Source organism: Garra rufa, chromosome 19 (assembly GCF_049309525.1).
Source record: "Garra rufa chromosome 19, GarRuf1.0, whole genome shotgun sequence".
NCBI lineage: Eukaryota > Metazoa > Chordata > Actinopteri > Cypriniformes > Cyprinidae > Garra > Garra rufa.
Window position 1 is genome coordinate 24,602,700 of NC_133379.1, and position 26,012 is coordinate 24,628,711.

Sequence of the window (26,012 nt, forward strand, 5' to 3'; positions counted from 1 at the left end):
CCAGAGTGTCCACATAGTAGACCCTGTCGAGTTCCTCCTTCCCCGGCACCAGACGTGGCGGAATGTCCAGGTGCCAGGCCCTCTCTCGATGAATCCTTCAGAACCGATAGAAGGCTCGGGTTAACATGAGAGACTTAAGTGAATCCCATATATCTTCCACGGTACCCGTAGAGGCCGTGTTTCCCCGGTAGACCATCTACCATCATCAAGAGGGTTCAATCACCTCCAATCTTCCATATGTCCTAGTATGAGCCATATGCGTATTGCCCCAAACCTCCTGCTGGATGGGTGGAGGTTCCGCACGTTCCCAGTGCTCCAGCTTCACTGAAGTGGGTAGTGCTGTGTTATACAGTGACTGGTATTTCCTGATCCGCCCTTGGCCTAAGCAGAAAAATTGGAGGCTAGGAGGCTTGCTCAGGACACTGGAGGGGGGCAGCAGCTGCGGCGCTTTGCTAGGGATCCCAATTCGTCGGTCTCCGATGTGACGTCGAAGAGACCGACTGAGAGGAAACGTCTCGGTTACGTATGTAACCCTCGTTCCCTGAAGAAGGGAACGGAGATGTCACGTCCCGTCGCCTCAGCTGCTGTACCACCGCTGTATGACCGGGCCCAAGCTCGGCTCCTCAGCGAAAACCTGTCTATGCATTGCACCTGCTGCTTATTTATGCTCACGCTGTGATCAGTGACAGCTGGATGCAATCATGCATGCCAATGTGCATTGGCTCGTTTAGTTTACACACGAAGAGGATTGGTCTCTCTAGGCGATATCCCAATTCGTCGGTTTTCGACGTGACGTCTCCATTCCCTCCTTCAGGGAACGAGGGTTACATACGTAACCGAGACGTTTCCCAGCCTGACCAGCTAAGACCAGGCTGGGAAAGTGGCCAAAAGCCCTTTAAAACCAGCTTGGTGACAAGCTATGACCAGCTAAAACCAGGCTGGTTGACCAGCTAAAACCAGCCAACCAGCCTATGATGGTTTTAGCTGGTTTCTTCACCAGGGATGTTCCACAGAAGAAACAACATGTACACATACCATGTAAATAATAGTATAATAAATAACATGTAAAATAATAAACAGGTACAGTAAATTAACAAACTAACAGGTAAAGCAACTGATCAGATTTGCATTTCACAAAAAGTGGCCACCATTCTATATATGTGACCCTGGACCACAAAACCAGTCACAAGGGTAATTTTTTTTAAACTGAGAAAGCATCATATTAAAAGCTGAATAAATATGTTTTCCACTGAAGTGTGTTTTGTTAGGATATTACAACTATTTGAAAATCTGAAACCTGAGGGTGCAAAAAATTCAATACTTACTGTAGAAAATCTACAAAATATATTCCTGGAACATGATTTGTATTTAATATCCTATTGATTTTTGGCATAAAAGAAAAATCTATAATTTTGATCCATACAATGCATTTTTGGCTATTGCTACAAATATACCCGTGCTTCCTGGTTTTGTGGTCCAGGGTCACATATGCTGAAGTTTTAATGAACACAGTTTTATTCTATTTAGGTATATACATTATACACATTAACAGGCTACATTAATAATACTTCCAATATTAAACTGTATTGAGAGGTTACATAGTATGTTAAAAAAGGGCATGGATAGTTGCAGTTAAGGGATATAATGGCTATTGCACATTTTGCACTACCTGTGCAAGTACAAAAGGCATGTCAATTAATTACAGCAAACAGGACTAAGTATTATTCTTTATTCCATGGTATTTACACAAGATTTTAAAGTTCTTTTACGAATCTCTTTGAGTTTTAATACATAAACTACAGGATTGAAAAGAGGCGGCAATATCAGCATCAGCAGGGAAAAAACAACATTGACATTCTCTGGGACATTGCTTGAGCCATATCTGCTGCACATTGCATCAAAAAACATAGTAAAACCACAATTTATTAATGAAAATAAATGTGGAACACATGTCTGCCAAAATTTTCTTCTGTTTTCTAGAGATGTTTTACATGCAACAATAAATTTTATATAAGACACAATAATTAAAACTGTAAGACACATATAAAATGATAAAACAATCAATGCCATGAGGTTATTAATAAACACTGATTCACATGAGAGCTTTACCATTGACCAGTTGTCACAGTATAATTTGTCAATATGATATTTACACACTGCTATCCTGTTTAACAACACAACTCCAATGAACATACAAAGAAATGGCACAGTCCAGCAGAATAGGATTAATATGCCACATGTATTTTTGGTCAGTTTTGAGTGATAGTTCAAAGGTTGACATATAGCCACATGTCTGTCATAAGACATCACTGCTAATGTTGTACACTCACACATAGCTGAACTGTAGATCACAAAAGTTTGGAGGCCACACATAAAAGAAGGAATCACATATGAATCCAGAATTAAATTATGCAGGAATTTAGGATAAAACCCTGCTGACCCATATAAATAATTGACACATAAATTGCACAAAAAAATATACATTGGTTCATGAAGGGCTCTCTCCAAAACAATGACCACACTGAGCCAAATGTTCATTAACAGTATCAAAGCATAGAGAAGCAAAAAACATGTGAAATATATATGCCGATAAGATTTGGAGCCGCTTGGCTCCATCAGAGTGTAGATTGCAAAATAGGTCCTGTTGTCCATAGCCTATTAATGTTAATACAAAAAAAATTCTCTATACAAAAATCATGTTGATTTGATTCCAGATTAAGACCAGAAGTCAGTGATCAACACTAATAGCAATATTCCAGCTTAAAAATCTGACTTCAAAAATGACACACGTTTCTCTGTAAACACAATTAGCAAACAATTGCTGATGAGTTGCTGTCTTGCATGTTGAAAATCATTAAATGGAGGCTTGAGTTCATTGATGTGCATATAAATAACTTTTATAATGCCATGGAAAATTCTCTGAGGTTCTAAATACACCCCAAGGGTTCAATATATGTTGTTTGTGCTGTGCTTTTCATAAAACATTCTTTCTATTATATATATATATATATATATATGTATGTGTGTGTGTGTGTGTGTGTGTGTGTGTGTGTGTGTGTGTGTGTGTGTGTGTGTGTGTGTGTGTGTGTGTGTGTGTGTGTGTGTATAATACGAATGGGAAGGTTTAACAATTACTTTTTGCTAAAATTACTTAATTACAATTTTAATCTAATTAATTATGTGATGTTTCAATTAATTAATCTAATTAATCGCAAAACAAATTTGACTGATAATACCCACAAAAGATTATATATAGCTATTTTTGTGTTAGTGAGGAAGTATTAAGTAGACATTACAAATTGTAGCTTTAGAAAGAAATATTCACTGTAACGAATTGCTGTAAAAATTACAGCAATATTTTACAGCAGCGGGTTGTATTTCTTATAATACAGCCAATACAGCATATTGCTGTAAACCGCAATGCATTCTGGTAAATTTCAAATCTAAAGAGGCGGGATTATCTTCAACGGTCGACATTTGGGAGCAGCAAGAAGAACGATTCACAAATGTGGTAAGTGTCTTATTTTTGTTATATTTTTCATATTTCGTAACTGTATTAGAATATTAAGGTGTCATAAACATTCGCGATAACCGCAGATTAACGAATCCTCCGTCCGCGGAGCACGAGAGAGACTTGTGTGGGGATTCGGCAGCAGAGTCGCTGAAGGATTTTACACATTCCCCGGCCTTATATCGGCTATAGGCGTAACATCTCTGGGTTCCTACGTTAAGAATTACAAGCTTCATTGGCAAAAGATGTGATTCACGGCGACGTCGTGCTGATCAGCACACTTTCTCGTGATTATTTTATCATGCACAACAAATTTGCACAGGAAGCCATCTGTTAACACAGGCACCGAAATAAAACGTGTATTTAGGGCTCGCGATTCGCGGTCGGCCGCTCACGGAGGATGTGTGTGTCACGTAAACTCTGAACGGTGCTGTTAAAGTGGTTAACGTAAGCAGTGAGATGTACTAGGACCTTTGATAACTTGCTTATTCGCTTATTGTTTGAATGTAACGTTAATGCTTTCTGCTAACATTTAAAGAATGAGTTAATCCAGCCTATCTTCCTGTCTGTCCTGTTCGCAGCATATATTACATATCCTGGACTAACGTTATCAAGAGGAGACAGACGGAGCTTTGGAGTTCATTCAGAGGTAATAGTTGCATTCTAACAATCTGAGCACCTGCATTTTACATGTAGATATGATAGAATATGTTTCTCAACTCAAGTAGAGAGAGTTTTTTTAGGGAGAATAATTCAGATGTACAAAAGCTAAAACTAATGTGAATTACATATTGTCTGCTTCCTGACTGTTTTGTAGATATTTATCCTGAGAGAGAAACAAATAAGCTGAAAGGAAAAGACCCATCAAAACCGACAGGACACAGAAGAAACCAGCAGAAGTGAACCCAAGTTACCAGTTTTCTTTGCAATGTGAGGAATTTTCAGCAGAATTACTGACATGTAAGTACACATACACCAAGATCTTTTTCCTTTTATTATGTTCCTTTATCCTTCATCTACAGCGTTCAAAAGTTTGTGATCAGTAGGTTTTATGTTTTGAAATAAGTATCTTCTGCTCATAAAGGCTGCATTTAATTGATAAAAAATACAGAAAAAACTATAATGTTGTGAAATATTATTAAAATGTTTTATCCATTTTAATATACTTAAAAATGTAATTTATTTCTGAATTTTCAGCATCAATACTCTTGTCTTCTAATTACTCCAGTGTCACATGATCCTTTAGAAATTATTGTATATGCTGATTTATTATCAATGTTAGAAGCAATTGTGCTGTTTAATATTTTTAATAACCTGTGATACTTTTTTCAGGATTCTTTCATGGATTTTCTTTACTTATATCTTATATATAGTATGTTACATTGAAATTGAATTGTAAAGATATATTTTATTTTTAGATAAAATTTATTTTTTAAATAACTGCTGTTCTTTGAAACTTATTCATCAAAGAATCCTGAAAAAGTATCACAGGCTCCAAAACATACACTGACAACATTGACAATAACATTGACAATAACTTGATGTTGGTTTCAACTTTAGCTAAATTTTGGTTAACCTTAAAATTTAGCAGGGTAATATATGTTTCAAGTAAATATTTTCATGCCCAATTTATTTTGGAATTCAGAATAATACTGAATACACTGTTCTATGACATTTCTTTCATGCAAATTTGAGAGTTATTAAATAAGAGATTTTTTTAAAATAAAATTGGATCTGTTTATCAAGATTAAGATGTGTCAAATTATTATTTTTTTTGTTTTTATTAAATAAAAGGTGCACTGAGTTTCATACTATACAACACTTTATGCAGTTAAATATTGTTTAAAGCTTATGCAGTTAATAAATTGTTTAAATTGCTAGTCATTATTATTCAGCAATCTGGAAAATAAATACTGCAAATAAAGAATATACAAATTAAAGTAGTACAATATTTTTACAGTGAAACGTTATTTAATGATTTCCAGTACACTTGTAAAATTGCAAACTATTGCTGCAATTTCACAGTAGCAGCTTTAAATAATGTATATATCGTTGCTTGTATATATACAGAAAATTGCTGTATTTTAACAGTAAAACTGTAGTTAATCCTTTACAGTGCACTTGTAAAAATTTACAGTATTGCTGGCAACCAAAGTTGCCAGTAACTTGCTGTAAATTTTACAGTAAATTTTTTACAGTGTTGTATTTATCTGTGTTGAGACACAATAATTTTGCTATGATTTCAAAGGTAATATGTTCTCTGCAAAATCACATAATATTGTAGTTAAAATATAACAATATCAACATTTTATTTATTGAACTGTTGTATTAAATTTCATTTAAGCTTGTAATAGATTGGGACAAAATCAGCACACATTTCATATTGCTCTTGCTGCATGTGTGATATCTTGTGATACGTAATATATATAAATATGAGATAAAACAAAAATTTTTTGTACCAATATCTTGAATTTTAGGGCATAACTGCCTTTATGGACTTGATGTACTGCATCATATTTGTCAACAGTCTACTATATGAAATATAAGATGATGTACAGGTCTGGGGGCGGGGCCAGTGCATGAACTGCGTTAAAATATTTTAATTGCATTATTTTTTCATAACTAATTAATTAAGTTAATGCATTATACTGACAGCCCTAGTTAAAATAATTCTTCGATATTAAAAGAAAAATCTATATCTATGGAAAATCACAAACTACTCTTTAATATTTCATTTAAATGTTTTTGCCCTTGAAACAAAACTGAAGTGGAGTGAAATATCTTTGAAATCATTTAAAATATCATATAAAATCTGTTTTACTAATTACATATTCATTTAAATAATCTCTGAGATTAATTTTCATACAAAATCTGATTATAAATAGGTTTAAGTGGGTTTACAACATGATGAAAATGATGAAAGTGTCTCTACCTTTGTGTTTTTTCTGACAAATTACTACTTCACAGGACACAAAATGCAGAACAGAACATTTCTTCATAATTCGATCTTATAAATAAATCATTTTAAAACTCTATGTGCACTTCTTTAAGATTTAAAACATAGATGAAAGGATTAAAAACAGGTGGAACTATAATGATCTCCAATGATAAAAGATTACACAGATCCTCAAGAAAATAGCTTGAGCCATATCTGCTGTGCATCATGTCAAAAAGCGTTGCAATAGTGAAATTAATCAACAAAGACATATGAGGCACACATGTCTGCCAGAATTTCCTTCTGCACTCTAATAATGATTTGCATGCAATGATAATCTTTACATACGATACAATAATTACAACAAAGAGGCCCAAGTAAAATGAAATAGAAATCAATCCATAGATATTGGGGACAGTTGATTCACACGAGAGTTTAACCATTGACCAGTTGTCACAATACGATTTATCAATATTAAATTTACACAATGTCATCCTGCACATGTGCAAATGCTAACCTAGCTGGGAACTAATTTTAGCCACTGTGAGATATTACTCCGCCTGCTGCATCCATATTACGGGAGTGTAGTTCCTAATCTTACTGGCCTAGAAAATCGCAGCTTTACATTTTCCGCCGGTATTACTACACAATATAACTACAGAAGAGTCAAGTTTTAAATAGGAAAAATATCGAATGATCGTTGGTCATTTTGGAACGTGATGCTATTGGCCTAATAGGATTCAATTATCTATGCTAAGCTATTCCAAAAGTGATATCGCCAGAACAGGAAAATGGCTAAATGGATTTCAAAATGGTAAAACTCAACTTTCAGGAGGAGCTCGCGCAGATAATTAACACGGCCAATTCATCATCAGCAATCACTCCCTATCCAATCACTCTCCCTATCCAATTACTACAGTCCCTTTAAATAACCAAGCAGTCCTACCTTCAGCTATCTCTGATTCCAGCATCCCTCCCACCCCCCCTTTTTATTTTTCTTCACCTCCAGCAAAGGGGGGGAGCACTATTGGGTTCGGGCCAAAGGCCCTCTCCCGGACAGCATGCCAAACACGCTTAACTTTTACGCTGTTTATTATATGCAAAAGCGAACTAGTGAAACTCAGGGGAGTTGGAGAATGGGCCTATTTCCAAAAAAAAAACATGGAGTGTTCTTTTAATAGCGTGTAAGAAAACTTGCGCTGTTCTGTGTATGCGCTCAGAGACAGAGCAGATCACAGACATGTAGAGTTATCTTTTAGCTCAAGGTGTGCCTAAACAGTCAAATACACACAAAACTATTTAAAAATGAGGCGATTATTCATATAAACCCTTGTCAGTTATGTCTTAAATTATCATAAACGGTTGAGAATGAAAATACATGTGTAACCGTAAATTGGATCCGTGTGGCACTTAAAGTAGCAACAAATCCTTCGGCCGTCTCTGTGCTTAATATTAATAAAATGTAAAAATACAAAGAAAAATCACTGCTTTTAATAAAAAACAAAGCATGTTTAACTATTACAGTGAAGACGCTGTTTTATTTTACATTCAAATAATTACATTCAATTTCTGTAGTATTGTTAGACTACTTTAGACTTGCATTAAAGTATTCAGTATTTTTTAAAGCATATATATAAATATATAATCGTGTTTATGATTTTTGCCAAAATCGAGCAGCCCTACTATTTTAAGCTGAATAGTCTTTGGTCTACAACTATAAAGTTATATAAATAGTTTGCTTTAGCTGACATGTATGCAATACACACTTTGTAATAACGGATCATTTCACAAACATTGCAACTTGTTTGTCTCACAGCATTAGACACTGTTTACAAAGGATTAAAATGGCCTGACAGGAGAATAAAGAGAACCAAAGGTCATTATCTATCTTATGTTTCATAATTCTCCCTTTGGGTCATAATTTCTCTGATTGGTCCCATCTGTGCGAGCGATGGACAGATCACAGTGCTCTTTATGATGACAACAGTCAGTCCACAATACCTGACCATGTGTCAGAAATTGTATTAGCTCAATTATACTGAATTTAAAGGTCATTTTCTTTACTTTTTCTAATTTTCTTCTCTCATTTTGTCTCAGAAACTAACATACCAGAGATTCTAAATTACAGTTTTTCTCAATTGCTAAGACACATTTCTTGAAAGCTGCTCTCCTTTTCTCTAAACTGTGAACACAAAACCCAATTTTCAAGCTATATTCACAAAATCTCAGACTCTTCTTGCAAAACCAAACTTTCACCTCAAAACAGTTCAATCTGTGCTCAAAACTGAACTATGTTGTCAAGTCGTGCCCCGAGTCAATCAAAATTAAAAACACTACTGAACAGTCACTAAACACTACGTAGAAAAATAGAAAACACAATGCTCAGGACATGAAGCTGGAGAAATAAATGTTTATTGTTCACTGTAGGCTAAATGCATGTTGCAAAACAAAGAAAACCTGTGTATTTAGCACTTGTACAAAAAGACAAAACAGAAATCTTGTGCATTTACATGTAGCACTTGTAAAAACAAACAGAAATCCTATGCGTTTGCCACTTGTGAACAGTAAGCCCATGTAAAAATAAAGTACAAAAATATACAAATAAATGCATTACTCAGCCACAGCATCATGTCTCCGTACTGGGTCAGGCCACAGGACTTCATCCACATCACAGGCCACATTTTGTCTGGCCAGGCAACAACATAGATGGGAAGAGTTCGTGTGAGAGGAGGTCGAGGTGGTCGAGGAGGCCAGCGAAGACAAAGAACAGTAATATCTGATGAAATCAGAGCTACTGTGATTGACCATGTTCTTGTCCATGGTATGAGCATGAGGGAGGCTGACAAAGGGTACAACCAAACATCAGTAGATTCACTGTGTCCACCATAATCCGAAGATTTAGAGAAGAGAACAGGTAATTACCATTTTTTGACATTATAGTACAGTATGTAAATGTTGACAGCAATTACTGTATGACATACTATAGAGCTGGTAAGTCCCGCCCATCCGTAAAACCCCACTGGACCTCTAGATTGAAAAATCGTCAATGCAAGTGAATGTGAGAAAATAATTATTTGACTATAATGTCAAAAAATGGTAATTACCTGTTCTCTTCTCTAAATCTTCGGATTATGGTGGACACAGTGAATCTACTGATGTTTGGATTTCATCAGATATTACTGTTCTTTGTCTTCGCTAACCACCTCGACCACCTCTCACACGAACTCTTCCTCTCAGGCCTCACAAACCAGTGTTCTCTGAACTGGCTTACTGTATATGTTCCCTCACATCATTAGCCACAAGTGTGATCAGTTTTGAGTTGTTGTGTTCAAGTGGTGAAACCTGTGCTTTAATTGTGTTTGACTTTTGTCACTTGTGCTCACCATTATGCAGCACGGGTGCATCACAATGAAAGTGTGTTGGCAAGTTGTGTCTAAACAGGTGAAAAGTGCTTATGGTTTTGCCAAAAGAGTGATTAATTCAATCAATGGGTTCAGGCAACTGAGCATTTGGTTCAGACATTAGGGTTTAGTGTTTTAGCAATTGAGAAAAACTGTAAAGAGTTCATAAAAATGTTATATTAAAAGCCCTTGATTTTTTTAGTAATCTTATATCTCAGTAATCAAACTCAAATATAAAAATGTATCTATTCTCATTAAATTCATCCAAGACCAGATTTTATAAGCTGTTATCCACATAGTATCAGCTTTATCACACATTTGTAGTCACAGGCCTTTCTGGTAAGAAGTGGTCATTAATCGAACTGAATGAGAATTGCTGGTGTCCCTGCACAAGCTAGCAGCATATGCTACAGCTCATTAGATATAATTACCATATAATTGCTGTAATTTTTTTTAACTGAGAGCTTTTAATAAACCTTTGACAGCAGAAGAAGCCAGAAATTTTCATGATCAATAAGCTTGTTGAAAAAAAAGGGTCTACTATAATGACATCACACTCTTTGATATAAAGATATAGTCATGTTGCGTTCACTCCATATCGTAATTACCGTAATTTCAAAATGACAACAAGTGACGTTCTACTCAGAGCGGTTCATGTCCTCGGATTCGGAATTATACTTTTTCTATGGCAATGCTATCAACGCCTAAACAAAGCCTATGTTGGTCAGGTGGTACAAGTAGTAGCTCTCAGAAGACTCCCAGTTCACAAGTTGTAATTACAAGTTCTACGAGTGCATGAACGCTTTTTACAAGTTGGAATCTCGTAATTACAGGAATTCCGATATGGCGTGAACGCACTTTTATGTTAATTTTGTCCTGTCAAGTTGTGATTTAATAATAATTTAATATGCAGTACTTAACATTAACAGTAGGATAACTGTAGATTCAGACCTAGATGAATGTGATATTTGATTCATATTCCTAGAATAGTTTAAACGATGAAAGTATCAAATTTATCTGTGATTGTAGAAATGTGTGTAGAAAAACACATAAATGCATGTAGAAGATGGCTGAAGAAGACTTGTCAAAATGGCCAGCAACAGTTGCTCATAAACATTTGTGGTCATGTTTAATCGCTGTTCCTTTGAGAAATCCAAGACAAATTTGAAACTAGATAAACATGTTATTTAGGGGTCATTATTTCTCAAAACACACAAATTCCCAGGGAGGCAATTTAAAGAAATCACTGATGAGTCTAAAGTAAAAGGTCAACAAATTGACCCCAGTGGACAGTGTCATCAGGACCAGCTCACACCATAAGGCCATAATGACCTCCCTAAAGAGGGACGGCTTTTGCAACACTACCCAAACAATGCATGCAAACACTGATGCAATCATAACAACATTTTAGCAAAAATAGTAATAATATAATAAGAAGAATTATAATAATTATAAATAAAAAGAATGATATTACATGTGAGGTTCTTACAGTACCTTGTGTAAAGCCATATTTGCAAATGAAGGCCAACTTTTAAAGGTTTAAATAATTATTGCATTTAACTACACTTATTAACAACAATAATGAAAAAATGAAATAATCAAGAAAGAATCAAATGTAGACACAAGCATGCTGGAGAAGACCATTAGTCCAACATACAGTACATCACCAGAGAGAAGAGAAGATCCAGACATTTTGATTAAATAATAATAATAATAATAATAATAATAATAATAATAATAATAATAATAATAATAATAATATACATGCATATAAATGGATGAATCATTCACAATAGGATCGATATATGCATTCAAAAAAGCCAAATCAGTAACTATTACAATAGCCAATACTATTTAAGCCTATAAAAACTACTGTATTAAACTTCAAAGGCCTCCTCCAATTTGTCCACCTTCAGGTTGTGGCCTACTTGTGTCTTTTTGCTGTGAAATCTTTTTATATACTGTAGTACATTTAAGAATAACATTTATATTGTTAGTAATATTAGTAATATATTAGAAAAGTCATGTTAAAATGCACAATAAAAGCTACAGTACTTAGATCATAAATCTAAGAATCTGCAGTGCTCTTTTTCCATGTATTGCTTAGTTGCTGCCTTATGTTAAACTGTTTTAAATTACTTTTTTCCCACATCAGTCTACTCCATACACTATAATGGCATGTTTTTAACATCTTTGCAAATTTATTAAAAATAATTTATTAAAAATAATTTCATAAGTGTTAATTTTCTAGGATAGTTGAATTTTTTCTCAGGAGCATTCATATTGCTTGTAGATGTTACTACACTTTGAGTGAAGTTAACTTGTGGCAAATTTAATTGAATGGGTATGATTTGGAAAGGCACACATCTTAATAAAAGGACTAACAGCTGAAAATGCATATCAGAACAAAAACCAAGCGTTGAGGTAAAAAAACAAAACTGTATGTAGGGCTCAAAGACAGGATTGCTTCAAGCCACCCATCTGGGGAAGAGTTCAGAAAAAATCTGCTGCATTGAAGGTTCATAGAAGCATGTAGTCTTTTTTTACCCTTTACTGGTGACCAAGAATCTGATGGTCATTCTAGTTGAGCTCTATGATCATATGTGGAGATAGGATAAATCTACACAAGGACAAACATCACTGTAACACACCAATCCGGTCTTTATGGTGGCGCTGCTGTGGTGTCTGTGAGACTGTGGGAAACAAGGTTCTCCGGTCTGATGAAGCTCAATACCAATCATCATGTTTGAAGGAAAGCAGGCACTGCTCATCGCCTGCAGAGTACCATCCCAAATGTGCACTGGTAGCAGCATCATGCTGTGGGGCTGTTTTTTAGCAGCAGGGACTGAAGGACTCATCAGAGTAGAAGAAAATCTCAGTGCACCAAAATATTGAGATAGCCTAATGAAAAATCAGTGCAGAGAATTCAGAACCTCAGACTGGGCAAAAGGTTGAGCACACAGCAAGAGTGGCTTATAGACAACTCTGTGAATGTCCTTGAGTGGCCTGGCCAGGGCCTGGGCTTGAACCCAATCAAACATTGCTGGAGAAACTTAAAAAATGCACGTCTGCACTCATCCACCTTGACAGAGCTTGAGAGGTGAAGAGGTGAGGCGAAGAATGGCAGATAATTGCCAAATGCTGATGTACAAAGCTTGTTGCATCATACCCAAAAGGACTTGAGGCTGTAAAGGTATGAATACTTATGCAATGTACTTATTTCAGTTGTTTTTTGTTATTTTTTTAAATTAATTTATGAAGTTCAGTTTAACATAAAGCAGCAACAAAACACAAAATTAATGAAGCCATAAAGAAGGTAAGGATCCCACACAATGTAGCAGTTATCGTCCAATTAGTCTTCTATGTGTGGATTATAAAATATTAACTTCTATACTAGCTAAAAGAATCCAAAAAATTATTTAAAAAGTTATAAAACCAGACCAAACTGGATTTATTCAAGACCGTCATGGAAATAGCAATGTAAGGTGGGCTCTAAATTTACAATCAATAGCGAAAAAAAATAAGAGGAATGCAATGCTTCTCAGCCTTGATGCTGAGAAAGCATTCGATAGAGTTGATTGGCTATTTTTAGAACAAACATTGCTAGAAATGGGTTTTGAGGAAAAATTTGTAACCTGGGTTAACATGTTATACAAAGAATCAAAATCGAGAATAAGGGTAAATGGCCAGTGTTCAAAATTCTTCAAGGTAGAAAGAGGAGTGAGACAAGGGGATTCACTATCTCCCATTCTTTTTGTACTGAGCATTGAACCACTAGCAGAAGCTATACGCCAGGATGTAAGTATTCAAGGAATAGAGGATGAAGGCAAATCAGTTCACAAAATAGCATTATTTGCGGATGACGTATTGCTTTTCATAGAAAACCCTTCTCGTTCCATTCCCCCACTTATGCAGTGTCTGCATGAATATGGCCTAGTTTCAGGTTATAAAATTAATGAAAGTAAATCTGAAGCATTGATGATTTATGGTGTCTGGCCATCCCAGTTGAACAATCAGGTTTCGTTTCATTGGTCAAAGCAAGGATTTAGATACCTGGGAATTACCCTTACCCCTAAATCTAGCCAACTTTTTGAGGCAAACTATAAAAAAACTAATAAAACAAATAAAAAATGATTTAACAAGATGGGAGATTATCCCTCTTTCATTACTGGGCAGAATCTCGGAATTTAATATGTTAGATAAATTATTAATGAAATTTCTATGGCAGAAAAAGAAGCCTAGGATAAAATTTAAAACCTTACTTTTACCAAAAGAGAAAGGAGGCCTAGGCTTACCGAATCTAAAATACTATTACTGGGCAGCTCAGTTAAATGCAATAGTGGCCTGGATTACAAATGACAAAGAATCAGGATGGGTCGAAATAGAACAGAGCACAATTAAAAGAATACCCTTAACCATTCTACCTTTTATAAGCATAAAACGAGTCCCAAAAAAAATTGATAATGAATGGATAAAACATACTTTAAAAATTTGGACAAAATTTAAGAAAATGTTTGGAGGTCCAGAATCTATTTCTAGGGCTATGCCTATAGTAGGTAATATTGACTTTCTTCCATCTATGTGGGACAGTGGATTTAAAATATGGGCTGATAATGGTCTTAGAACTATAAACCAATTATTCAATGGAAAAGAAATTAAGGCTTTCTCGCAAATACAAAAACAATAGGGTTGAATGTGCAGGGAACCAAACAACTGTTTCTTGACATGCCCTTCTGCATCATTATCCTGTGCCCATACAGAGGTGCCGTCATCATTCAAAGAATCTGCGTAAAAAAATTATGAGGGTCGAAGTGTTTATGAGCTGCACCCTTTGAAATCCTTTATTCCGAAGGTGCCAGTTTTAAGAACTTCGGTTTGGAACAACCTTTCAATATGGAGGCCAAGATTGTTTTCACTTCAAAGTGCCCTTCAGAGGACGATATATACTGTATGAAACATACCGAGAGTGTGCATCGATCTTCGTATTTTAACCAGAAGTGGTAGACCATCTGGGAATCTTTGACATACTCATTTGAACATATTACATTTGAGACATAATTCTATTTTCAAATACTATTTAGGACAGATAGCATGCGAATTGGGACACAGCATATACAGTGGGGAAAATAATTATTTAATCCCCTGCTGACTTTGTACGTTTGCCCACTGACAAAGAAATAATCAGTCTATAATTTTAATGGTAGGTTTATTTTAACAGTGAGAGACAGAATAACAGCAACAACAAAATCCAGAAAAATGCATTTCAAAAAAGTTCTAAATTGATTTGCATTTTAATGAGTGAAATAAGTATTTGACCCCTTCGCAAAAATGACATAGTACTTGGTGGCAAAACCCTTGTTGGCAATCTCAGAGGTCAAATGTTTCTTGTAGTTGGCCACCAGGTTTGCACACATCTCAGGAGGGATTTTGTCCCACTCCTGTTTCCAGATACTCTCCAAGTCATTAAGGTTTCTAGGCTGACATTTGGCAACTTGAACCTTCTACTCCCTTCACCGATTTTCTATGGCATTTAGGTCTCGAGACCACTCCAGCACCTTAATGTGCTTCTTCTTGAGGTACATGCCCCCATCCATCGTCCATTTGATGTGGTGCAGTTGTTCTGTCCCTTCAGCAGAACACCCTCAGAGCATAATGCTATCACCTCAATGTTTGACGGTTGGGATGGTGTTCTTGGGTATATAGACAGCATTCCTCCTTCTCCAAACATGGCGAGTTGAGTTGATGCCAAAGAGTTTGATTTTGGTCTCATCTGACCACAACACTTTCACTCAGTTCTCCTCTGAATCATTCAGATGTTCATTGGCAAACTTCAGATGGGCCTGTACATGTGCTTTCTAAAGCAGAGGGACGTTGCGGGTGCTGCAGGATTTCAGTCCTTCACGACATAGTGTGTTACCAATTGTTTTTTGGCAACTATGGTCCCAGGTGACTTGAGATCATTGACAAGATCCTCCTGTGTTGTTCTGGGCTGATTCCTTACTGTTCTCATGATCATTGAAACTCAAGGTGAGATCTTGCATGGAGCCCCAGACTGAGGGAGATTGACAATTTATTTTGTTTCTCTTCCATTTGCGAATAATCACAACTGTTGTCACCTTCTCACCAAGCTGCTTGGCAATGGTCTTGTAGCCCATTCCAGCCTTATGTAGGTCTACAATCTTGTCCCTGACATCCTTGGACAGCTCTTTGGTCTTGGCCATGGTGGATAGTTTGGAATCTGATTGACTGCTTCTGTGCAGGTGTCTTTTATACAGGTAACAAAGTGAGATTGGGAGCACCCCTTCCTAATCTCAGTTTGTTAGCTGTATAAAAGACACATGGGAGCCAGAAATCTCGCTGACTGATGTGGATCAAACACTTATTTCACTCATTACAAAGTAAGTCAATTTATAACTTTTTTGAAATGCATTTTTCTGGATTTTTTTGTTATTGTTCTGTCTTTCACTGTTAAAATAAACTTACCATTAAACTTATAGACTGATCATTTCTTTTTCAGTGGGCAAACATACAAAATTAGCAGTTGTCAAATAATTATTTTCCCCACTGTATTTAAATTCTAATTCTAATGCCATGGTTTAGCAATTATGCCAGCCAGCTCTAACCTGTAATAAGCACAAGATATTTTACTATTAATTATATACTTATTAGTAATTCAAATAGCCACATGATATAGGCTTATTTACATAATCACAGTCTAATTACATGAAATGATGTAATCTGAAAACACTGGGCAATTCTCAAAGGTTACAGGTAAGAGTGCATATAAATATAGGAGGAGGCTCAATTTAATATATTTTTTGTGTGCATCATGCCTTATCATTCACCTATTATCCAGCTGACCTGAAACATCTGGGACATTTGTTTTAAAAGGAATTATGAATATATTTTGTGTCTCTTATATTTACAGTACAAGGAAAGCCTGTTCATCTGTTCAACTGATTTAAACTATTTGTGAAGAATGTGATGTACCATTTTTCCAATTTAAAGAAGATGGAAAACTCATCGATTATTATACTGGAAGCCTTTTACAGAATGGACAACCTTAAATACCTTTATTTCATGATCTTTTTCATGTTGTACATGTTTGTAGTCTTTGCTAACACTATTGTGATTTGTATCATAATTAATGACAAAGCACTTCACAAACCTATGCACGTCTTTCTATGTAACTTGGCTGTAAATGGCATCTACGGTGGCACAGCATTGCTTGCCCCCTTGCTGGGTACTTTAATGTCTCCTTCTCATGAGGTATCTTTGGCATGTTGTAAGGCTCAAACGTACTGCCTGCACACATATGCTATTATAGAGTTCACCATTCTGTCGGTTATGTGCTACGATCGCTATGTGGCCATCTGCTACCCGCTGCAGTATCACAGTATTATGACGATCACAAAAGTGTATAAACTGATTGCTTTCTCATGGGGTTATCCTTTAGTGGCATTTGCTTTGTTTTTTATTCTGACTCTGCGCTTGACATTATGTAGAAACATTATAGGGCGAGTTTACTGCTCTAATTACTCTCTTGTCAAACTGTCCTGTGATGACACAAATGTTGTAAGTGCAATTGGATTGTTTTCTGTTGTTGTGTACACTTTTCCTCAGCTCATGATGACCTTCTACTCATACGGACATATTCTTAAAATATGCTTTACTGCCACTAAAGAGTCTAAAATAAAAGCACTGAAGACCTGCACTCCACACTTATTTGCAATACTGAACTATAGTGTGGGATGCTTTTTTGAAATTGTACAAAGTCGTTTCGACACAAGTTTTCTTCCCTTTGAAACACAAATAGTTATGTCAATTTATTTCTTGATATTTCCACCTATTCTGAATCCAGCCATCTATGGGCTGAGTGTTCAGGCCCTTAGAAGCAATGTGTTTAGACTTTTTAGCTCTAAGAAGAAGTTACTGCCTTTAATGTAAGATCATTGTTATTTTTTTAGATTAAATAATGTTGGAATTTTTTTTTATATTACATTTTGTCAATAAACAGCTGATGTTCTTAACATTTGCAAGCAATTTATGTAGGTCTGTATGTAAGATTATGTGTTTTTCTCTGTAAGCAGCAGTCAGTGCTACAGAACACATGTAAAAACAAAATGATAGTCACCATTTAAAAAAACAAGCAACACTAGTTTTGCTTTGTGTTCTACTGAGAAATGTGGGTTTGTGTTCTACTGAGAAATATATTTTTAATATTAACAACATATTAAACACAAATGCATCAATTGAAATTATAAGCCTACTTCCTTTCAAGCACAATTGTGACCTTGGACCACAAAAAGTCTTAAGTAACCTGGGTATATTTATAGCAATAGGCAAAAATACATTGTATGGATCAAAATTATATTTTTTCATTTATGGCAAATATCATTAGGATATTAATGAATATACTTATACTTATATACTTAGTATACTTTAAAAGTATCTGTAGTTTATCAGAGTGTTTTTCTTTGGAAAACTTTACTTCATTACTTACATTTCACTACATTCCAAAGCATAATGACATACTTTTTACTGCACTACATTTCATAAATAAAAGTTGTTGTTTGATTTACCTTTATTACTTAAGAACATTGAACAAATGCAGTACTTTCTTGTGCTCAAGTAAATCTTTTAATTACTTTTACTTGACTGAAAGTAAGAAAGCTATAGATTTGTAATGTAATCAAGTATTAAATGATATTTAATATGCAACATAGTGCAGTAAAAAGTACACTATTATGCTTTGGAATGTTGTGAAGTAAAGATTTCTAAATAAAAGCACTGTGATAAAATACAGACACTTGAAAGGTACTTTTACAGCAGAGTAAAAACACTTCACTACTGTCCACCTCTGGTATAAATAAAGGAGGAGGCAGAATTCAGTATATTATCTGTGAGCATCATGCTTTATCGTTTACCATTATCCAGCTGATCTGATCAATGGGATGTTTGTTTTGAAAATATAATATTAGATATGAAAATATATAATATTTACAGTACAGGAATAGCCTGTTCATCTGCTTAAAACTGCAATAAAAAAGCAATACTGAATTTTGCTATGTGTTCTACTGAGAAATGTAAAAAAAGAAGTTCGTGGAAATGGGTTAACAGATTTCAACAACATATTAAACCCAAAAGCATCAGCTCAAACTATAGGCCTACATCCTCTCAGGCACAAATGTAAAAAAAAAGAAAAAAAAGAACTGTACTTACGCTACTTAGTTACTTTTTTATGGAAAGTAATGTGTCACGTTACTTTTGCTTTACTTTCGCGTTACTTTTTAAATCTGGGCAGCATTGCTTCTTCTTAATATTAAACATTCAATTTTTAGCTAATTTAAAAACCCTTTGACACCAAAAATTGAAATGAATAACTATAGGCCTACATCCTCTCAGGCACAAATGTAAATAAAAAGAACTGTATTTAAATGGACAGTGACTGATTATTAAATGGTGAATAGTTCCTTTACATTATCCTACTTGTTACTAGTTTTTAGCCTGATTTTTAGCATTTCTTTTATGTTTCAGGGCACTCTATTAACTTCAACAATCAGCAATTCCACAAACTTCTGGCAAGATCTGGTGTGTGTTCATTTTTAATAGTTTAATATATCTCTGCAAATCAAAACAGCAACAAAGATAGGAAACAGAATGTATGCAAACCTGCTGCCCTGAGGTGCTACTTGCAAAATAATTTGCCGCAACATTATTTGCTGCCATCTGCTGATCAAATAAAGACAAATCACAATGAACAAGTAGGATTTTAAGTGATTTCTGTAGCCTTCATGCCCTCTTGACCCACACTTATTTATTCTGTCACGATGTTAGGCAAACCATGTCGAGTTTGTAATGTTTTGTGACATTAAATGTCTGTTTTTAAGATCTTAACCCTCTGGGCCTCTTCGGTCATTTTTGACCGAAAAATTTTATGTTTTGAATTTTTAAAAATCGTAGCTTCATCAGAATGAGATGACACTTGGTGACTTTTGTTGCATTAGCTATGTGAGTACAAAAAAAAATCAGTGACATGATTCGGATATGTTAAAGGGTCAAAAAAAAAATAGTCACACTTGGCTCCTTCGCGGTCAAAAATGACCGACATAGGAAATGAATGGGAAATACGAAAAAATGTGATAATTCAGATAATCTTTTGGTAATACAAGCTACAAATGAGCAACTGTGCTGAAAAGAAGTGTTCAGCAAGCAAGGACTGACACTCTAAAATAACAAAAGTACAGAACTGACACACACACGCACACACACGCGCGCACATACACACACAGACACACACAGAGACACACAGAAATAAGCAGAAAAATGCAAAACCTGATATTTATCCAATCAAAAAAATATCTAAACCTTGCCAAAATTTATCTGTAGAATGTCTGAATATATTTCTAAATGCAAAGCCTAATAAAATGAAGAAACAATAAAAAGAAAAAAAACAATAGGAATCCCAAAGCCCCTGTATATATGTATATAGGGAGATACAGGAGTTTACATGGCATTATACAAGTTTTTATTTTTTATGCCACTAGATGGTGCAATTTTCACTTTAAAAAAATGGATTTTAAATGCTTTTACTCTATTTTAATGTGAAATGTTGTATTTATTGAAAAATAATAAATACATAATTAATTAAAAAATATAATATAAAATATAAATCTACTGGGAAAAAATTGCTCATTAAAACTGTATATATATTGCATAGATTCATAAAAAATGCTCAAAATTCTAAATAATAATTACAAAATATTATTGAACAAAAATATATTTAATTGATTTTCCTGAAGAAAAAAAAAAGTTAATTTTTAAGGCTTCGGTCACTTTTGACCGCGAGGGAGCCAAGTGTGACCCCTTAATGAGGAGGCCCAGAGGGTTAAGCATTCATTTGCTGCTAAGTGCAAACAGCAAGTAACACTGCATTCAAATTCATCTTGAGGTGAAAAGGCTAAAAAAAAATTACTCAAGCAGATCTCTAAAACTTTTTTAAACGTCTTTAAGATTTATTTACAACTCTGATTTTGAAAATATATTCACTGACAATTTATTTTAAAAAGGTGTTTCTCTTTAGCATTCATTTTACTTGATCGGTTTACTGATAATTACAATAGCTAATTATGTTTTATAATATTTGTGATCATATCATGTGCATTTAAGTTACCCACGGGCAATAAACTCAATAAAGTTTATCAGCATAATAGCGATAGTAAGCATGACTTTGCACTTCTGGCACTCTTTTGTTCTTGTCCGGTTTAGAGGAGGGGCTGAGCGCTGCTTCAAGTGCGGAACGTTTCAGAAACTAACATTTCAACACTCAGCTTCAGGTTCTTTATTTCGTGACTTAACGCTTGACAACAGAAATCCACAATGTCTAAAAGAGTGGCTGTAGTTACAGGGGCAAACAAAGGCATCGGATTGGCGATTGTTAAAGGGCTGTGCAAAGCAGGTTTCAAGGGAGATATTATTCTCACTGCACGGAATGAAAAACTGGGACAGGAGGCGGTTGCTGGATTGCAGTCTGAGGGATGCAAAAACGTAATCTTCCACAAACTTGATATATGTGACCAAGGAAGTTCTCTGACCCTCAAGAAGTTCCTGGAGGAGAAGTACGGCGGCCTGGATGTTCTTATCAACAACGCGGGAATTGCCTTCAAAAGTTAGTTTTGAATGATCTTTTCCAGCGGTGACCTTAAAGTGTGCTTAAAGTTTCAATGAAAACATTCTATATATTATACCAATAATAAAATGTAATATTATCATATAGTCAGTGCCGGAAACGTTACTTTTACAGTATTGCGTTACTCCCTAAAAAGTAGGACTACTTACGCTACTTAGTTACTTTTTATGGAAAGTAATGTGTCACGTTACTTTTACTTTACTTTCGCGTTACTTTTTAAATATGGGCAGTAGGCATTGTTTCTTCTTAATATTAAACATTCAGTTTTTATCTAATTTAAAAACCCTCTGACACCAAAAATTGAAATGAATATGCCTCTGGCTGAAGGCAAAGTACAGTAGAAAGCAGGAGAAGAAGGTTCACTCTTCAGCAATAAAAAACAAAACAAAACAAAAAAAAACAATGAAGCACAAACAGTATTAGTATAGGTGAACTGCATCATCAAAGGTCAGCAGCAAAGACATTGGTTAATAAAATGGAAATAATACAAAAAGGATATTTGTGTTATTTAACATATTAATATATTGCAGGTTTGTGTCATTTTGGGTTTGCATTTCCTTGTTTTAATTCATTTTGATGAATACTAAATTTATTTTTTGTGAGTGAGATGAATTAATGCATGTTCACAATTAATCTAGAACTACAGTAACATCATGTTTACACAGTGCACACAATGCCACAGTAACTGGCGTTACTTTATTTTCTTGTAAATTTGTAAATTAAAAAGTAATGCGTTACTTTGCTTAGTTACTTGAAAAAAGTAATCTGATTATGTTACTCACGTTACTTGTAATGCGCTACCCCCAACACTGAATATAATATAATATTATTGCTATAATATCTAATCTTCTTTTCTAATCTAATAGTCTTTTGAGTTCTAAAAATGCACTATATATATGGATATATATATATATTTTTTTTTTTGTAAATGGCTACTTAGGGACTATATCTTCTAGCGGAATAAATTAATATATTTTTAAATAAATTAATTTATATAATAAAGATAAATATAAATTCTATTGTATTGAATTATTTCATTCAGCATTCTGTGCTAAAATCCCCACAGCATTCTCTTTTGCAAGAGTCTGCATCTGCAATGCTTTCCTATAGTTTTTCTATGTAATCATGAGCTAAAAAGGCGGTTTGACGTCTTTTGCAGCATTTCGTGCCGCAAAAGGATTTCAGAATTTTTTTATAGTGTCTCTAGACCTTTTTTTAATCCACTGTCATGCGTCTTACAAAAACACACTCTATGTAAATAACCTCATCTTGTAGCGGAAAGATATCAGTTAAAGGAATTGGCCTAGTAAAATGATGTTTCTTCATGTTTATAATAAAACCGATAATTGGATTCTGATTGGTTGAGCCGCGTTCAAAGCTGTTGTAAATTACTCTACAAACATACACCTTATGTGTTTACATCTGTATGTTGCTCAGCAACCACTTTGTTGCAACCACAACCATTTCTAAGGAACTTGCTTGGCAGAAGAATAATGTTTTTATTACTATTCGAAAATCTGGAATCTGAGGGTGCAAAAAATATCAAAATATTGAGAAAATTGCTTTGAAATTTGTCCAAATGAAATTCTTAGCAATACATATTACTAATCGAAAAAGTTTTGATATATTTGCGGTAGGAAATTTACTAAATATCTTCATGCAACATGATCTTTACTTAAATTTAAAATGCATTCTGTCTGAATGACTCTTTAGGGACTATATCTTTTAGTGGAAGGATACCATTTGGCTTTATAAAATAAGCTTTTAATGAAAAATATATAGGTTATCCAAATAATTTGCATTACAGCAATTTGAAATACTCTTCTTTTTCCAGATGCAGCAACAGAGCCATTTGGAGAACAGGCTGAGGTGACCATGCGCACCAACTTCTGGGGAACACTGTGGGTGTGCTATGCTCTTCTGCCGATACTTCGTCCCAACGCTCGGGTGGTCAACGTGTCCAGCTTTGTTAGCAAGAAATCCCTTGACAAGTGCAGTCCTGAACTACAGGCTCAGTGCGTAAATCATTTTTTATAATTGTGATGAGGTAAAGTGCACAGCATGACAAGTATTTATTTTGCTTTTATGTTAACATTTTGACAGATTCAGAAATAAAGATTTGGCAGAGGAGGAATTGTGCCTGCTGATGGGACAGTTTGTTATGGCTGCACAGGCAGGGGATCATCAATCTCAGGGCTGGCCAGACACTGCCTATGGTACCACCAAGGTAGCAAACATCTTTATTTGTCTCTTATTTGTTTATTTTAACAATAAGCAGGCCCAGACTAAAGCTGTATATGTTTTTTGTCTTTGTTAGATTGGTGTGACTGTGCTATCAAGGATCCAAGCTCGTGTTCTTACTGAGACGAGGCCAGGCGATGGTATCCTCCTGAATGCTTGCTGTCCAGGATGGGTGCGGACAGACATGGCTGGACCGAATGCTACGAAGAGTCCAGAGGAAGGAGCAGAAACTCCTGTTTATCTGGCAATGCTGCCTGAGGGAGCCAAAGAGCCACATGGACAGCTAGTGTGGGACAAGACTGTACAGGAATGGTAGCGTGTAGAAAGCAGGCGGCATCAGTTAATTCCATCTAAAAAAGAATGTCATGATTACATCTGAAAGTAAATAACTTTTCCGAAATACTGACGTGAAAATAACACTGTACTGTACAACATTTTAAAAAGCTGTGACATGAACTTGCCACAGTTTTCTTGAAAGTAATTGTATGATTTATAGAGAAGATATGAGCTTTCCATATCGTATTTTCAGTATCTATTCAGTTTCTAAGGTCATTTTGTTTATCTAGCAAAGATAAACAGAAGATAAACTAATTTTCTTCCACAGAACAGATTTCACCATCTGAAACAAATGCATTCCAATTTTGTGAAGCAAAATGCATGTTTAGTTTGCCAAAACATTTGTGAACTTGTGATCTTAAACTGTAACCATTAAAATGATTTGTTGTAAGCTTGACTGCCTTCACTTTTTTCATGCTCAAAGGTTATTTCTGCTTAAGTCATGTGCTTGTTTTAAGATACTCAATGCATTAAATAGAGAAATAATTACTGTATTACAGAATGCCATGCATTTCATCCACAGTCATACCCGCCTCAACACTTATGATTACATGAAGTAAAACAGCACTCATGTTATGCAAGCTTTTGTTAGTGCAACCTCTGCTCTTGAGAAATCGAAAGCCATCATAAAGCAATCTGTCAAACAATCCAGCTAATAAACTGGTACTAAAATGTGCAGTATCTTCAACCTTATTGGCCAACAGAAAGTAGTTATCATTGCAGAGAAAGTACTGTAGTTATTTGTAATGTATTTGAACTATTACTCTAGTAACTGGTAGATTAAAGTTTGGTATATCTGATAAAACACTGTGATTAACGCTGGTAATCAAATCGCCATCTTGTTGTTTGGATCATGCTCACAATAATACAATACGAAAGTCAATAAGGTTTTCATTTAAAAACTAAAAATCAAGAGCATCTTATTTCACTTACTATTTTTGAAATCAATTAATCAATCAATCAATCCTTAAGTATTTGTTTAGTAACATTAAAATATCTCCCCATAATTATTTGAATAGCAGACTAAAGTAAGCGCTCTGAGTTCTGAACTGTAGGGACATTGTGTGGTACATGTGTATCCAGGAGAGGGCGCCATATAAATTTCATATTAGTATAAAATAAATGATTTAGTGAGGCTGGAAAATCCTGAACACACTGAACGCTGAATTAATAAGCTTTCTATTGATGTATGGTTTGTTAGGATAGGACAATATTTGGCTAAAATACAACTATTTGAAAATATGGAATCTGAGGGTGCAAAAAAAAAGTCAAAATATTTAGAAAATCGCCTTTAGTTGTCCAAAAGAAATTCTTAGCAATGCAAATTACTAATCAAAAAATTAAGTTTTGATATATTTACGGTAGGAAATTTACAAAATAACTTCTTGGAATATGATCTTTACTTAATATCCCGATTATTTTTGGCATAAGAGCAAACCCTGCTGATCAACCAGGCTGGTTTTAGAGGGGTTTGGCCACTTTCCCAGCCTGGTTAGGCTGGTTTTAGCTGTTTTTCAGCAGGGAAATAGATCATTTTGACCCATACAATGTTACTTATGACAGGGAAAAAAACAGCTAAAACCAGCCAACCAGCCTAGCCTTGGGGGGGGGGGGGGGGGCTGTTCACCAGGGTCGACGCATTTCTGTGTTTGTTATCAAAATATGACCTTGGACCACACAACCAGTCGCAAGTAAGTAATCGATTTCCCTGCTGAAAAACAGCTAAAACCAGCCTGGTTGTCCAGCCTAGACTGGTTTTAGCTGTTTTTTTTTTTTTTTTTTTTTTTTTTTCAACAGGATTTGCTTTTATGCCAAAAAAAATAAAAATACCCTGCTGAAAAAAACAGCTAAAACCAGCCTAGGCTGGTTGGCTGGTATTAGCTGGTTTAAGCTGTAAGT

General features: G+C 35.0%; 3 protein-coding genes across 3 annotated transcripts; 2 read left to right on the forward strand and 1 right to left on the reverse strand.

Moving 5' to 3' along the window:
* Nucleotides 1-1,728: 1,728 nt before the first annotated feature.
* LOC141292723 (olfactory receptor 2A12-like) lies at nucleotides 1,729-2,652 on the reverse strand. Its single transcript, XM_073824762.1, has one exon. It carries the CDS (start codon nucleotides 2,650-2,652, stop codon nucleotides 1,729-1,731), a length of 924 nt encoding a protein of 307 aa, XP_073680863.1.
* A 14,206-nt stretch (nucleotides 2,653-16,858) lies between these two features.
* Nucleotides 16,859-17,794, forward strand: LOC141292029 (olfactory receptor 52Z1P-like). Its single transcript, XM_073824001.1, has one exon. It carries the CDS (start codon nucleotides 16,859-16,861, stop codon nucleotides 17,792-17,794), a length of 936 nt encoding a protein of 311 aa, XP_073680102.1.
* Nucleotides 17,795-21,119: 3,325 nt separating this feature from the next.
* Nucleotides 21,120-24,504, forward strand: cbr1l (carbonyl reductase 1-like). The gene is made up of 4 exons (XM_073824490.1): nucleotides 21,120-21,515; nucleotides 23,371-23,551; nucleotides 23,640-23,763; nucleotides 23,854-24,504. The coding sequence occupies exons 1-4, from the start codon at nucleotides 21,227-21,229 to the stop codon at nucleotides 24,091-24,093; spliced, it is 834 nt and encodes a 277-aa protein (XP_073680591.1). The 5' UTR covers nucleotides 21,120-21,226; the 3' UTR covers nucleotides 24,094-24,504.
* Nucleotides 24,505-26,012: the final 1,508 nt, after the last annotated feature.